This window comes from Notamacropus eugenii, chromosome 5, assembly GCF_028372415.1.
Source record: "Notamacropus eugenii isolate mMacEug1 chromosome 5, mMacEug1.pri_v2, whole genome shotgun sequence".
NCBI lineage: Eukaryota > Metazoa > Chordata > Mammalia > Diprotodontia > Macropodidae > Notamacropus > Notamacropus eugenii.
Window position 1 is genome coordinate 436,507,233 of NC_092876.1, and position 11,027 is coordinate 436,518,259.

General features: G+C 45.5%; 1 protein-coding gene across 1 annotated transcript; it reads right to left on the minus strand.

Annotated features, from left to right (window-relative positions):
* Window positions 1-7,629: 7,629 nt before the first annotated feature.
* MID1IP1 (MID1 interacting protein 1) lies at window positions 7,630-10,406 on the minus strand. The gene is made up of 2 exons (XM_072615168.1): window positions 10,067-10,406; window positions 7,630-9,722 (listed from the first exon to the last, which is right to left on the minus strand). Exon 2 carries the CDS (start codon window positions 9,359-9,361, stop codon window positions 8,813-8,815), a length of 549 nt encoding a protein of 182 aa, XP_072471269.1. The 5' UTR covers window positions 9,362-9,722; window positions 10,067-10,406; the 3' UTR covers window positions 7,630-8,812.
* Between the last annotated feature and the right edge of the window lie 621 nt (window positions 10,407-11,027).

An 11,027-nucleotide genomic window follows, 5' to 3' on the forward strand; every position in this document is an offset into this window, starting at 1 on the left:
TTGGCACTGACTGAAGGACCCAGGAGCTGTCAACTCCTTTAACTCACAAGGTTGCCTTCAAGGCTAAAAACGACCTATCTTAGGATTGTCTCCTATGCTCAGGAAAAGAAACACAGAGCAAAAGAGGCATCCAGGACCTTGAGATCCCCATTCAGGTTCACCTGAATACACATCAACTTGACCAGCTACCCCAAAAGGTTAATAAACATTTATTAAGCACCTACTATGTGCCAGACATTGTGCCAAGAACTAAGAACAGAAAGAAAGACTACAAGACAGTCCCTAACCTTGAGGAGTTTATAGTCTTACACATCCTAGAATCTCACTCTCTAGCCAGGAGTTGGTATTTCTGCTGGGGTGAGGGAAGGGGCCCCTCCTCAAGGTGCCTCTCCCTTCATAGGAAGGCCAAGAGAAAGGATATTCTAAGAGCCACATCCAGAAGAGTCAAAGAAGAGAAAGCAGATGTTAACTCTCCTTTCAAACTAATGCAGAGATGGGATGGGGGAGGGGAACCCATTCTCAGTGTGTTGCATCATTCCAACTCACCAAGGCCATCAGCACTGAACCAGAACAAGGTGATCCTCCACAAATAGGCCAGGAATCCTCATATGGAATGTGGAGGATGGAGGGTGGAACAGCCCCCTTATGCATAAGTATGTGTTTATAGCAAAATTTATTACATATAAAAAATAAGCAACAACAAATTTGATTCTTCAACAAGCCAAATGGAGGAAGATTCTTAGAGTCTTACGTGAAATATGAGGAAAGATTGTAGAGATTTTAAACCATTTCCTTTCTACATATATCAAAATCCTTGCTTTACTCTAAAATTCAAGGGGTCTCTCATTTAGCAGCTATTACTGATATACACAGAATATTATTATCTGTACCATTCATGGGCTGGTTCTATACAACTCAAAGTGGAATGCAGGATTAAGTAAATATTAGGGTAAACAGGTAGCTTGGTATGGGGAAAAGGGCATTGGACCCAGGGCCAGGGCATAGTTCTGACTGCTGCCATTGTGCCACAGCTGATCTACATTGAGCAAGTGCAAGAGGGCGTGGTAAATGATGACTGCCCCATTTCATTCCATAGTGTCTGCTTTGCAGAGTCCATGACTCCTCGTATGATATGTACAGAATGTGCTTCCTCCTTAGAATTTCATTACTCCATGTCATTCTTCCTCTGGGAAGGAAGGAAAAAAGAAAGGAAGGAAGGAAGGAAGGAAGGAAGGAAGGAAGGAAGGAAGGAAGGAAGGAAGGAAGGAAGGAAGGAAGGAAGAAAGGAAGGAAGGAAGGAAGGAAGGAAGGAAGGAAGGAAGGAAGGAAGGAAGGAAGGAAGGAAGGAAGAAAGAAAGAAAGAAAGAAAGAAAGAAAGAAAGAAAGAAAGAAAGAAAGAAAGGAAGGAAGGAAGAAAGAAAGAAAGAAAAGAAAGAAAGAGAAAGAAAGAAAGTGAAGGAAGGAGAGAGGGAAGGAAGAAGAGAAGAAGGAAGGAAAGAAGGAAGAAAAGGGGGAAGGGAAGGAAGAGAGGGAGGGAGAAAATGGAAGGGAACAGAAAGGAAGGAAAGGAAAGGAGAAGAAAGGAGAGAAGAGGAAAGGAAGGGAGGGGAGGGAAGGTGAGGGGAGGGGAGAAGAAAGGAGGGGAGGGGAGGGGAGTGGAGAAGAAAGGAGGGGAGGGGAGGGGAGAAGAAAGGAGGGGAGGGGAGGGGAGAAGAAAGGAGGGGAGGGGAGGGGAGAAGAAAGGAGGGGAGGGGAAGGGAGAAGAAAGGAGGGGAGGGGATGGAAGGGGAGGGGAGGGGAGAAAATGGAAGGGAACAGAAAGGAAGGAAAGGAAAGGAGAAGAGGAGAGGGGAGGGGAGAGGAAAGAAAAGAGGCAGAGGGAGAAGAGGAAAGAAATATTCATTTATTAAGAACCTACTATATGCCAGGCACTATGCCAAGTGATTTACAAATATTATCTCACTTGGTCTTCCCATCTCTAGGCTCAGCTGTGCTACCTAGCTGCACAAAATTTTCATTCTGGGAAATGACAATGAATTAATATTGCTTGTACACAAACGTACACAGCTATACTACATGTGTGTTTATATTATATACATATACATATATACGCAATATATTATACACACACCCACATTCCTATATTGAAGCCTTTTTCAACATGTTAGCTTGACTGTATATTGAAAGTTCATTTCCTACTTCCCAGGAGAAGCTGAATGACTATTTGGAAAGCATTTAGATTTTGAGGAAAAAGTTATAAGCACCTCCGTCTTTGAGGATCTTTGACAACCCAAAGCTGTCCTTCTGGAAATAAAGGGAACTCGGAGACACAATTCCTTGGGAAGACTTGTGCCCATATTAATTGGTTACTATCATATACTAACCAATGTCATTTTAATTGCTTCTCCCTGTCTTTTATTTTCACACCTAAAACTAGCTGAGGTCTTCCTTTGACTCCTCAACCCAAAACTCAATGCCCAAATGGCCCCCTAGCATTTAGCACATCATAGATAAAACCCTCCGCATCTTCTTTTTTGGCCTATCTCAGGCGATTGGGGAGAAATTCCATTCCCATGCCTACCATTTCCTTCAACCATTTATGGTATGCAGAGATGCCAAAGGGTATATGGGGCATAGGAGATAGCAGATCACAACTTGCACTATGCCTGAACTTCTCCTAAGGGAGGAAGCCTCCCCAACACAAAGATGGGACTTAAATATAAAGGGAAAGCAAGGAGAGAAACAGCTATTTATTAACACCTACTGCTTGCCAGGCACTGTGTTAATTGAATATAAATATTCTCTCATTTGATCCTCACAGAAATCCTGGGAAGCAGGGGCTGGGATTATCATCCTTTTTACCTTTGGGGAAACTGAGAGAGATGGAGCTTAAGTGATTTTCCCATGCTCACAGAGTTATTAAATGTCTGAAGCTAGATTTGAACTTAGATCTTTCTGCCTCCAGGCCCAGCACTCTCTCCACTGTAACACCTAGCTGTCAAAGTTATCTTTGGAAGCTGCTACAGTATTATTCTTATCTAAAACTTGACTTGGAGGACTGCAGCATCCCACTCTATCACCAGTCTCTCTGAGGTGTTGGTCAGCTGTGCAGATTGTCCATGAATAAATTTCTTTTGGACATATAAGTCTTCAATAAGCATTTTTTCCTTTCCTCTTCCATAGTTCACATGCTGAACTATCACATAATCATTCATTTGGAGAAGATTTTGCTGCCAAATATACGGACTGAAAAAGTAGAAGAAACTATGCCGTGTCCTAATTTTAAGGTTATTATGCACAGAGATCTCTTACTCAGATTGCTGCAATAACTAGCCCTAATTTAGCAAGTCTTTATTTCTCAGAGCTGTAGTTTTCTTATCTATAAAATGGAGATAATACTCAAAACACCTACTTCTCTTCCCTTACAGAAAACACCTTCAAGCACTAATAAGGTGATTTGTATCCTTTTTTTTTATTTTTGTAAGACAAACTGAGATAATGTAGCCATTAGGCACTAACAGAGTAGATAATGTTTGGTATATGTATATGATATATATATATATATATATATCACATATAGATGATTAATGTAAAGGAATGCTTCTGTCTTTCACTAAGATACATGAAACGAGCTAGTTAATTTTTTTCATACTCCAGTTGTTTGTTATTACTTGGCGCTATAAATAGACTCAGTGCTTTAAAAAAAAGTTTCCATCCTTTTTTAAAACTCCAACATGTCTGGAAGCTTTTAACTCACTTTTTAAAAAATAATCGAACTTGATATTTTATATTAAATACTGTACCTCTTTATCTAGTATTACAGCTAAGAACATATTTCTCTGCTTCTTCATCTGTGCCAATAAACATAGCCAGTTACTGTAAAGCAAACCAAGTTGTGCACCTAGGCACTAAAATGGAGGGAAAGGGGCATGAGAGGTGTACTTCCTGTTGCCACAATTATCTCCTGCTTTACCTTGAGGAAGCACACAGAGCAACCCTCCCAGCCCCCATCAGACCCTATCATCATGGTACCTCATCTGTCAGGATCATTCTCTACCTCCCCAACCACAAAAAGGGGTGAGAATGTATTCTGAGGGACATGCCTCCCACCCCAGGACAACTGGTGTGAATATCCTCTGTGAAATCTCTCTTCTCTTTAGGCACCTTAATTTGCTCTGATTAGAGCTACCTTGATTACCTCTGCATAATAATAATACTAATTAAAAATGAACATCTGAAAAAGGGAACAAGATCCAAGATTCTATGAGATCCTGCCAGATTTCAGCCCTGAATTCATCTCTTGAAAAAGGATCTTCTGCAGGGGCAGGCAGGTGGCACAGTGGATAGAGCTCTGGTCCTGGACCAGAGGGTCAAATCCAGCCTCAGATACTTTAACTTCATGACTTTGGACAAATCATTTAGCTGATTTCTGTCTCAGTTTTCTCAGTTGTGAAATGAAAATAGTGATAACTCCCACATAGGAGTTGTAAGAAGAAAATAATATGTGCCAAGCATTTGGTAAACCTAAACAAAGACTACTATTATCCTCTCAATCTTTCCTCTTCTTTCAAATATCACTTTGTAACTCAACTATGATTCCGTACTTATTAGTTAATTCAGGGCAATAACCCTCTATATCTAATAACCTCTAATATATAATAACTTCCACTACAAAAACTGAAAATGTTCTGCAGCACACATTGTTGCTGAGTCATGTCAGCACTGTCCAACTCCGCATGACCGCATTTGGAGTTTTCTTGGCAAAGGTATTGAAGCGCCATTTCCTCTCCAGCTCATTTTACTAATGAGGAAACTGAGGCAAAGAGGGTCAAGTGACTTGCCCAGAGGCACACTGCTAGTAAATGACTGAGGCCAGAGTTAAACTCAGGTCCGTCTGACTCCAGGGCCAGTCCTCTAGCCACTAGCTGTCTTGTGGTATATATTAGTGGCTAGGACTAAATACACTCACAGTCTCTAATAATGTGAAAAATTTAGGGATTAGAAAGGAGAACTGAGAACCATTGTGTGACATAAGAAATTTGAAATTCTCATTTGAACCTCAAATCAATTTCTACTTTTACAGGCAAAACCTAAGGTCAGCTTCTTCAGCAAACACAGTGCTAACTAGGTACAAGGTGCTATGCTACACTATGGAGATAGTCTTCGATTTTTTTTCATCCAAATAGTCATGTTAGTTCAGGGGTTAATCAGGTTCTAATCTGAGCAACTAGCTCTGCTGGTTGGAGTCCTTTGGCTCTTTCCACTCCATAATGCTGCAGGATACGTTTGCCATCGTACAGGGGCTGTGATCCGAGGCAACTTCCACTGCAGTGTATTCAATTTGCAAAGTGCTGTTTATAAAGTGCTTGGAGAGTCTTCTGGATAAGCCTCTGAAATGCAGTCACTTATTTTCTAGCTTTACAAATAACACTCAAGTAAAAACCGCTTGAGAAATTTTAAAGTCTCCTGTTTCAAGAGAAAAGTAGTTCTTTAAAACAACTTGGCTCAGAGTGGAGTGGAATTTTGTTATCTAAATCAAAGCACTATTTTTAAAAAGGATAATCTAGAATCTACTAATAATTTAGGAGAGTAGTTATCGGAAGGCCATGTGAAGAACCGGAAGGGACCTTAGAGATGGTAAAGGAAGCATGAAGGTGACCATGGGGACAGCACTGGGCCTGGAATGAGGTCCTGCTTTTGTTCAGCCTTTTATTTTTCCATGTCCAACTGCTCTTGACCCAATTTGGGATTTTTCTTGGCAAAGACACTGGAATGTTTTGCCATTTTCTTCTCCAACTCATTTTACAGATGAGGAAACTGAGGCAAACAGGGTAAAGTGACTTGCCCAGGGTCACACAGCTAATGTCTGAGGCCAGAGAGACCTTCAGACTCCACTCCACTGCACCACCTAGATGTGAATTCAATCTAGCCTCAGACACGAACTAGCTGTTTGCCTGGTTTCCTACAATTGTAAAATGGGGGTGATAATAATAGTACTTATTTCCCAGGATTGTTATAAGGATAAAGTGAGATATTTGTAAAGCACTTTGCAAACATTAAAAGACTATATAATTATAGCAGTCTTAAAGTTTAACCCCCTCTTTTCACAGATGAGGAAACTTAAAAGCCTGAGAATGACTTGTTCAAACCTTGATTTTACTACAAATCTAGTGCACTTTCTGCCCTTATGCCCAATCACATTCAGAACTGTTTATGTTTAACAGTGCCATACTACTTTATGAAAGCTTGCTTTCTATCACAGTGATGTCTATTTTCTCCATGAATAATACACATTTTAATGTATTTTCCCTCAAGAATAACCTAAAAGATTTTTTTTAAAAAGTATTTAAAACAAAAACTCCAAACCCTACTGTAGCCTTTCAGTTTTATCCCATGTCCTTACTATTGCATTAAATTCTCATCTTTCCATCTCATTTTATTCCTTGTTTTTTCTGCTGTCTGAACAAGTAAACTAGATTACCTTGATCCCTAACGCCCCATTAGACATTCTTCTGGTCACAGGACCATAGACCTAGGAAGGGCCTTAGAAGTCATTTAGTTTTGTCCAGCCCCTTCATTTTAAAGATAAGGAAATCTGGGCCCAGAAAATCATGCCTTGCCCAAGGCCACATAAGCCAGGATTTCCACTCAAGTCCCAAGTTTGTCTTTTCTTTCCACTGTACCAACACATAGCCTTCCAATCTCTATATGTTGCTGTTCATGCACACAGGGGGTGGTCTTTGATAATTCTCAATTTTGCTCTTCTCATTTTTTTTTTAAAGTTGATCTAGGGAGAACACAAATGCTGAAGGTGCAGACCTTGCAATTTGGCCTACTTTGACATCATTACTAAATAACTACGTAGGCTTTTTCTACTTTCCTGCCCTTTGAAAAGAAATCCTCCCCTTTTTCCTGACAATGACTAGTAAAGTCATACGATAAGGCATCCATCCCACAAAGTCTTTTTAATGAAAAAGTTAAATGTAAGCTAAAAGTTAACCTAGAATGGTTTTATGACTTAAGGGTCTGTAATGATCTGGCAGTTCATTTACCCCTCTAAATTCAGAACTAAGGAAAATGCAGAACCTAATTCCCCAGCCTTGCTCTATAATGAAAATGAACTGGCATTTAAGAAACATTCTTAAGACATCTATTTGCCTTATCCTATTTTGGTTCACTATTGCAGTCAGCTAAAATGAAAAAGTGAAGGAACTCTTTAGTAACTTATTAAACCTGATCTTTTTGCGGGGGGAGGGGGGCAGGGAGGGAGGGAGTACATGGCTTACTAAGTTCAACCTTAAAAGTGCTATAAGATTATCATAGCATGTAGCTGACATGTCACATTCTTCAGAACTATTGTTCAGAATTCTTTAGCCTGATACAAAATATCCCTTCCCAATTTTAGAAAGAGACAAAGAAACTAATGTCAGTTAAAAGCTTTCAAAACATGAGTCAGTGACCCGGAGTGATCAGTGCATGGATTTTACTAAATTCCTCTCCCCATATTTCTTTTTGGTTCTAATACTTTGCACACAGGGTAATTCCAAGTATCTGGCAAACAAAAGCCTGAACATAGATTTCTGCTTACTAAATAAAACTGGGTACTTTTAAGAGATAAATAGCCAGCACTTTTTGATACCAGAGAAAAAATAAAATTTATTGTTGCTTTAAAAATATCAATTAAAATTATTTAGTTTATTATTGAAAACTAGTCATTCGTGGGATTCAAGGGTTTTATGTCAACAAAAAGTTTTGTCAAGATTAATACATTTGCTTTTTCTTTTAGAATATATTCTACATCTGGATAAAAAAGTTTTTAAATAAACGTATACATATGTAACACTGGAACCCTTCATCTTTCTACTTAAACAAGACATAGAATTATCAGTTGGTTCCATTTTGGAAAACAAGTCCATTTTATCACAACAATTTTTTATTATTCTCATTGGCTTAGTTGCAGCCTCGCCTCTTACAAGCTAGCAAAGTTACCAGCTTTAGAAATGGGACAGCAGTCCTCGAGTGAGGGCACTGGGGACAAATGTGGGAAGGGGATCGAGGGACCATTGCACACCCTAAACGTAAGAAAATTAATTAGAAAAAGTAAGTACCGGTTAATGATAGAGCCGTGCTCTGTTTTGTGCGTTTTGTCACAAGGGAATTAGCTGCAGTTTCAGAGCACCAGAAAAAGAGACTCAGAATACTTAAAGACAGGGCTATTGTTACAAAAAAAGAAAAAAAGTAGTGCAAAACAGGAAAAACTGATGCAATCTTCCAGCAGCCCTGCTGCCGCCACAACCGGCAGCGGCCAGCGCCGCCACGCCTTGGAGTGCTTGAGTTTCCTTCGGTGCAGCCCCGAAATTGTCAGATAACTGCTGCAGGCGGGTCCCCCGGCTTCCTTCGGACACTCCTTCTTTGCTCCCCAGGAAGGGGAAGGAGGTGGAAGCGTTGGAATAAATGACTAGTAGGTCACTCCGGCCAAATCCCTTCCACGAAGCATCGCCTTCTGCCGCTGTCATCTCTCTCCTCGGCCTATTGTGCACCTCCCGCCCCCCCCCCCCCCCGCAAAGAACTTCCCCAGGACCCTCACCCCAGCCCTCCAGAGCAGCCTGCAAACCGCAGAACACAGCACCCCCTCCATCCCTCCCACCCCAGGTCGCTGGCTTGTTCCCCCCTTTCCCTTCATTGACACACGCCCCACCGTGCAGGAAGAAATCATATTTAAGAGAGAAAAGAGAGAGGACAGGAGGGGAGGAGAGGAGAAAGGAGCGCGGAAGAGGAGCCGCCTGCCCCCTCCCCGGCCGCTCCCCCCCTATCAGTGGCCCCAGTTGCCGAAGCCGATCTCCTGCTTGTATCTGTTAGTGAGGATGTTGGCTTTCCGGGTGAGTTTGGAGAGCACCATGTGCAGTCCTCGGAGGTGGTAGTGAAACTGCTTCTCCAGGTCCTCCTCCCCCCCTTCTCCATCCTCCAGGAGGCTCAGGTCCATAAGAAGGTCCTTGGGCTTCCAAGTGCCGGTGGGGGTCTCGTCGCCCTGCTGCGGGGTCTGCTGCAGGACGCCCCACTCGATGTCGTTCCGGATGGACTTGAGCAGCATGTAGTGGCTGTACATGTCCCGGCTGGGCGAGAAGAAGCTTCCCGCCGCACTGCCGGGGCTGGGGGGGCCCCCGTCTCCCAGCTGGGGATCTCTCTCCTCCAGGCAGCCGCCGCCGACCCCCGCATCCAGCTCCTGCTCCAGCAAGGGCACGTCCCGCAGGAGGCTGGGCACCATCACGGTCTGGTCCATGTTATTCACCGCCCCGATGAAGCGGTTCATGGCGTTGAAGAGGGAGTGCTTCTGGTTGTAGGTGTCGCAGATCTGCATCATGGTGGTCAGGCGGGAAAGGCGAAGGAGGGGAAAACGGGCAGGCTGCGCCGGCCAGAGGGAGGGCAAGGCTCCGGTCGGCTCGGGTGCCTGGCCTACGCGGTGCGAGGATGCTCCCGAAGGCGCCTGGGCGCGCACACACCGGACCGGCCTGGCTTACTGGCTTGGGCCGATCAGAAAATGTTGGGCGGCAGCTCCGCTACAGGCCTCGTCCCGCGACTCTGCCGTCCCTGGTATGCGGGAGCCTCCGCAGGGTGGGTGGTTCCTCTTGGGCCACAAGCAGCTGGGAGCTCGCTGCAGCCGCGGAGGCGGGCGGCAGCCAAGGCAGCTAGGGCAGCGGCAGGTAGTCGGCTGGCTGTACCGGCTAGATTAGGAGGGCAAAGGAGATGGCGATTACTCATCCGGGCGAGGGTGCCCTTGGTAGCCTCCTCCCCAACATGCGCCTCCCCTCCCCTCCCCCTCCTCCTCCTCCCAGCCCAATTAGCTCCCCCACTGCATCTGTTGCTAACTGACGGAAATCACTGGGTTCCCTGGGGTGCAGGGCCCCGGCTCTCCCACCGCCTTCCCTTCGTCCCAGGAGATGCAAAGAGGAGCGAGCCTCCCCTCCATTCCCTCAAGGAGGAAAAAACTCAAGTCCTGCGCCGGGGAATAAAGACACCCACGTGCACGCATCGGAATGAGGGAGAGGGTGGGACGGCTCGCACCTACCGGTGGTCTTTGCTCCTGGCCGCGGAATCCGGGGCGACTCAGTGCCCCAGCTCTTGTCTGCTGACTCGTGCGGTCAGTGGCCGGAGAGCAGCTGCTGGTGGTAGTGGCTTTGACCCCCTCCCCATGCCAGGTGCAGCTTTTATAGCCCGGGAAAGGTGTTACCGCACCGGGGCCACCCCTCACGCCTCTCTCCCTCCCTCCTTCTTTGGCAAAGCGGAGAGATAAAAGACCCAAGTCCCAGTGACCGCGAGTAACACTCTCCGGGCTCTTTCTACACCCGGGGGAGGGCGGGGTCCGGCAGGGCAGGGCCGAGTGGAGCTGAGCTGGGAACCCGGGCTCCGCCTCTCGCCTGACTCCGGGCACCGGGGGGAGGGGAAAGAGCGGAAAGCCGGCCCTGCGGGTCCCCGCCCGGTTTGGGGCGGGAAGGAGAGTTGGCTGGCTGGGGCAAAGAGAGAGAGGAAAGGGGGGAGGCGGGAGAAAAGTATGGGGGGGGCTGTGATCGGAGTCCTAGGTGGCCCAGATGGGGAGAAAGAGGATATTAAGATGTCTGCCAATATAATAGGGAGTAGGAAGTTGGTACAGCCATGGGAGTGAAATGCAAAGCCGGGGGCCGGGGCGGCACTCCTTTACTGTCCTGCCCTTCGGACGTGGGCATGAACTCTCTTCCCCACGGGCTCTCGTCTGTGCTGGTCGGAAAGGAGCAGACTCGTCCAAGAACTGACGAGGGTTCTGGACTGCAGCCGTCCTGAGACGCCCTCTCGGTCCACCCCCACCCCCACCCTCCAACTTATTATTAGCTGCTGGTAGGAACTGAGACTTGGAGCTCCTCTGTGGCTTCCATCTCGGGTCTCTTATGTAAGGAGCAGAACGACCCTGGGCATGCCCAGTCCACGTGGGAAGCCACTCCATCTCCACATGCTCCTGCAACCTCCGTGGGTCGTGATTCTTCTGTCATTCCCCG

Bases quoted from the DNA above. Each gene is read 5' to 3' on its own strand.
- MID1IP1 (XM_072615168.1), bottom strand. From the start codon at position 9,361: ATGATGCAGATCTGCGACACCTACAACCAGAAGCACTCCCTCTTCAAC.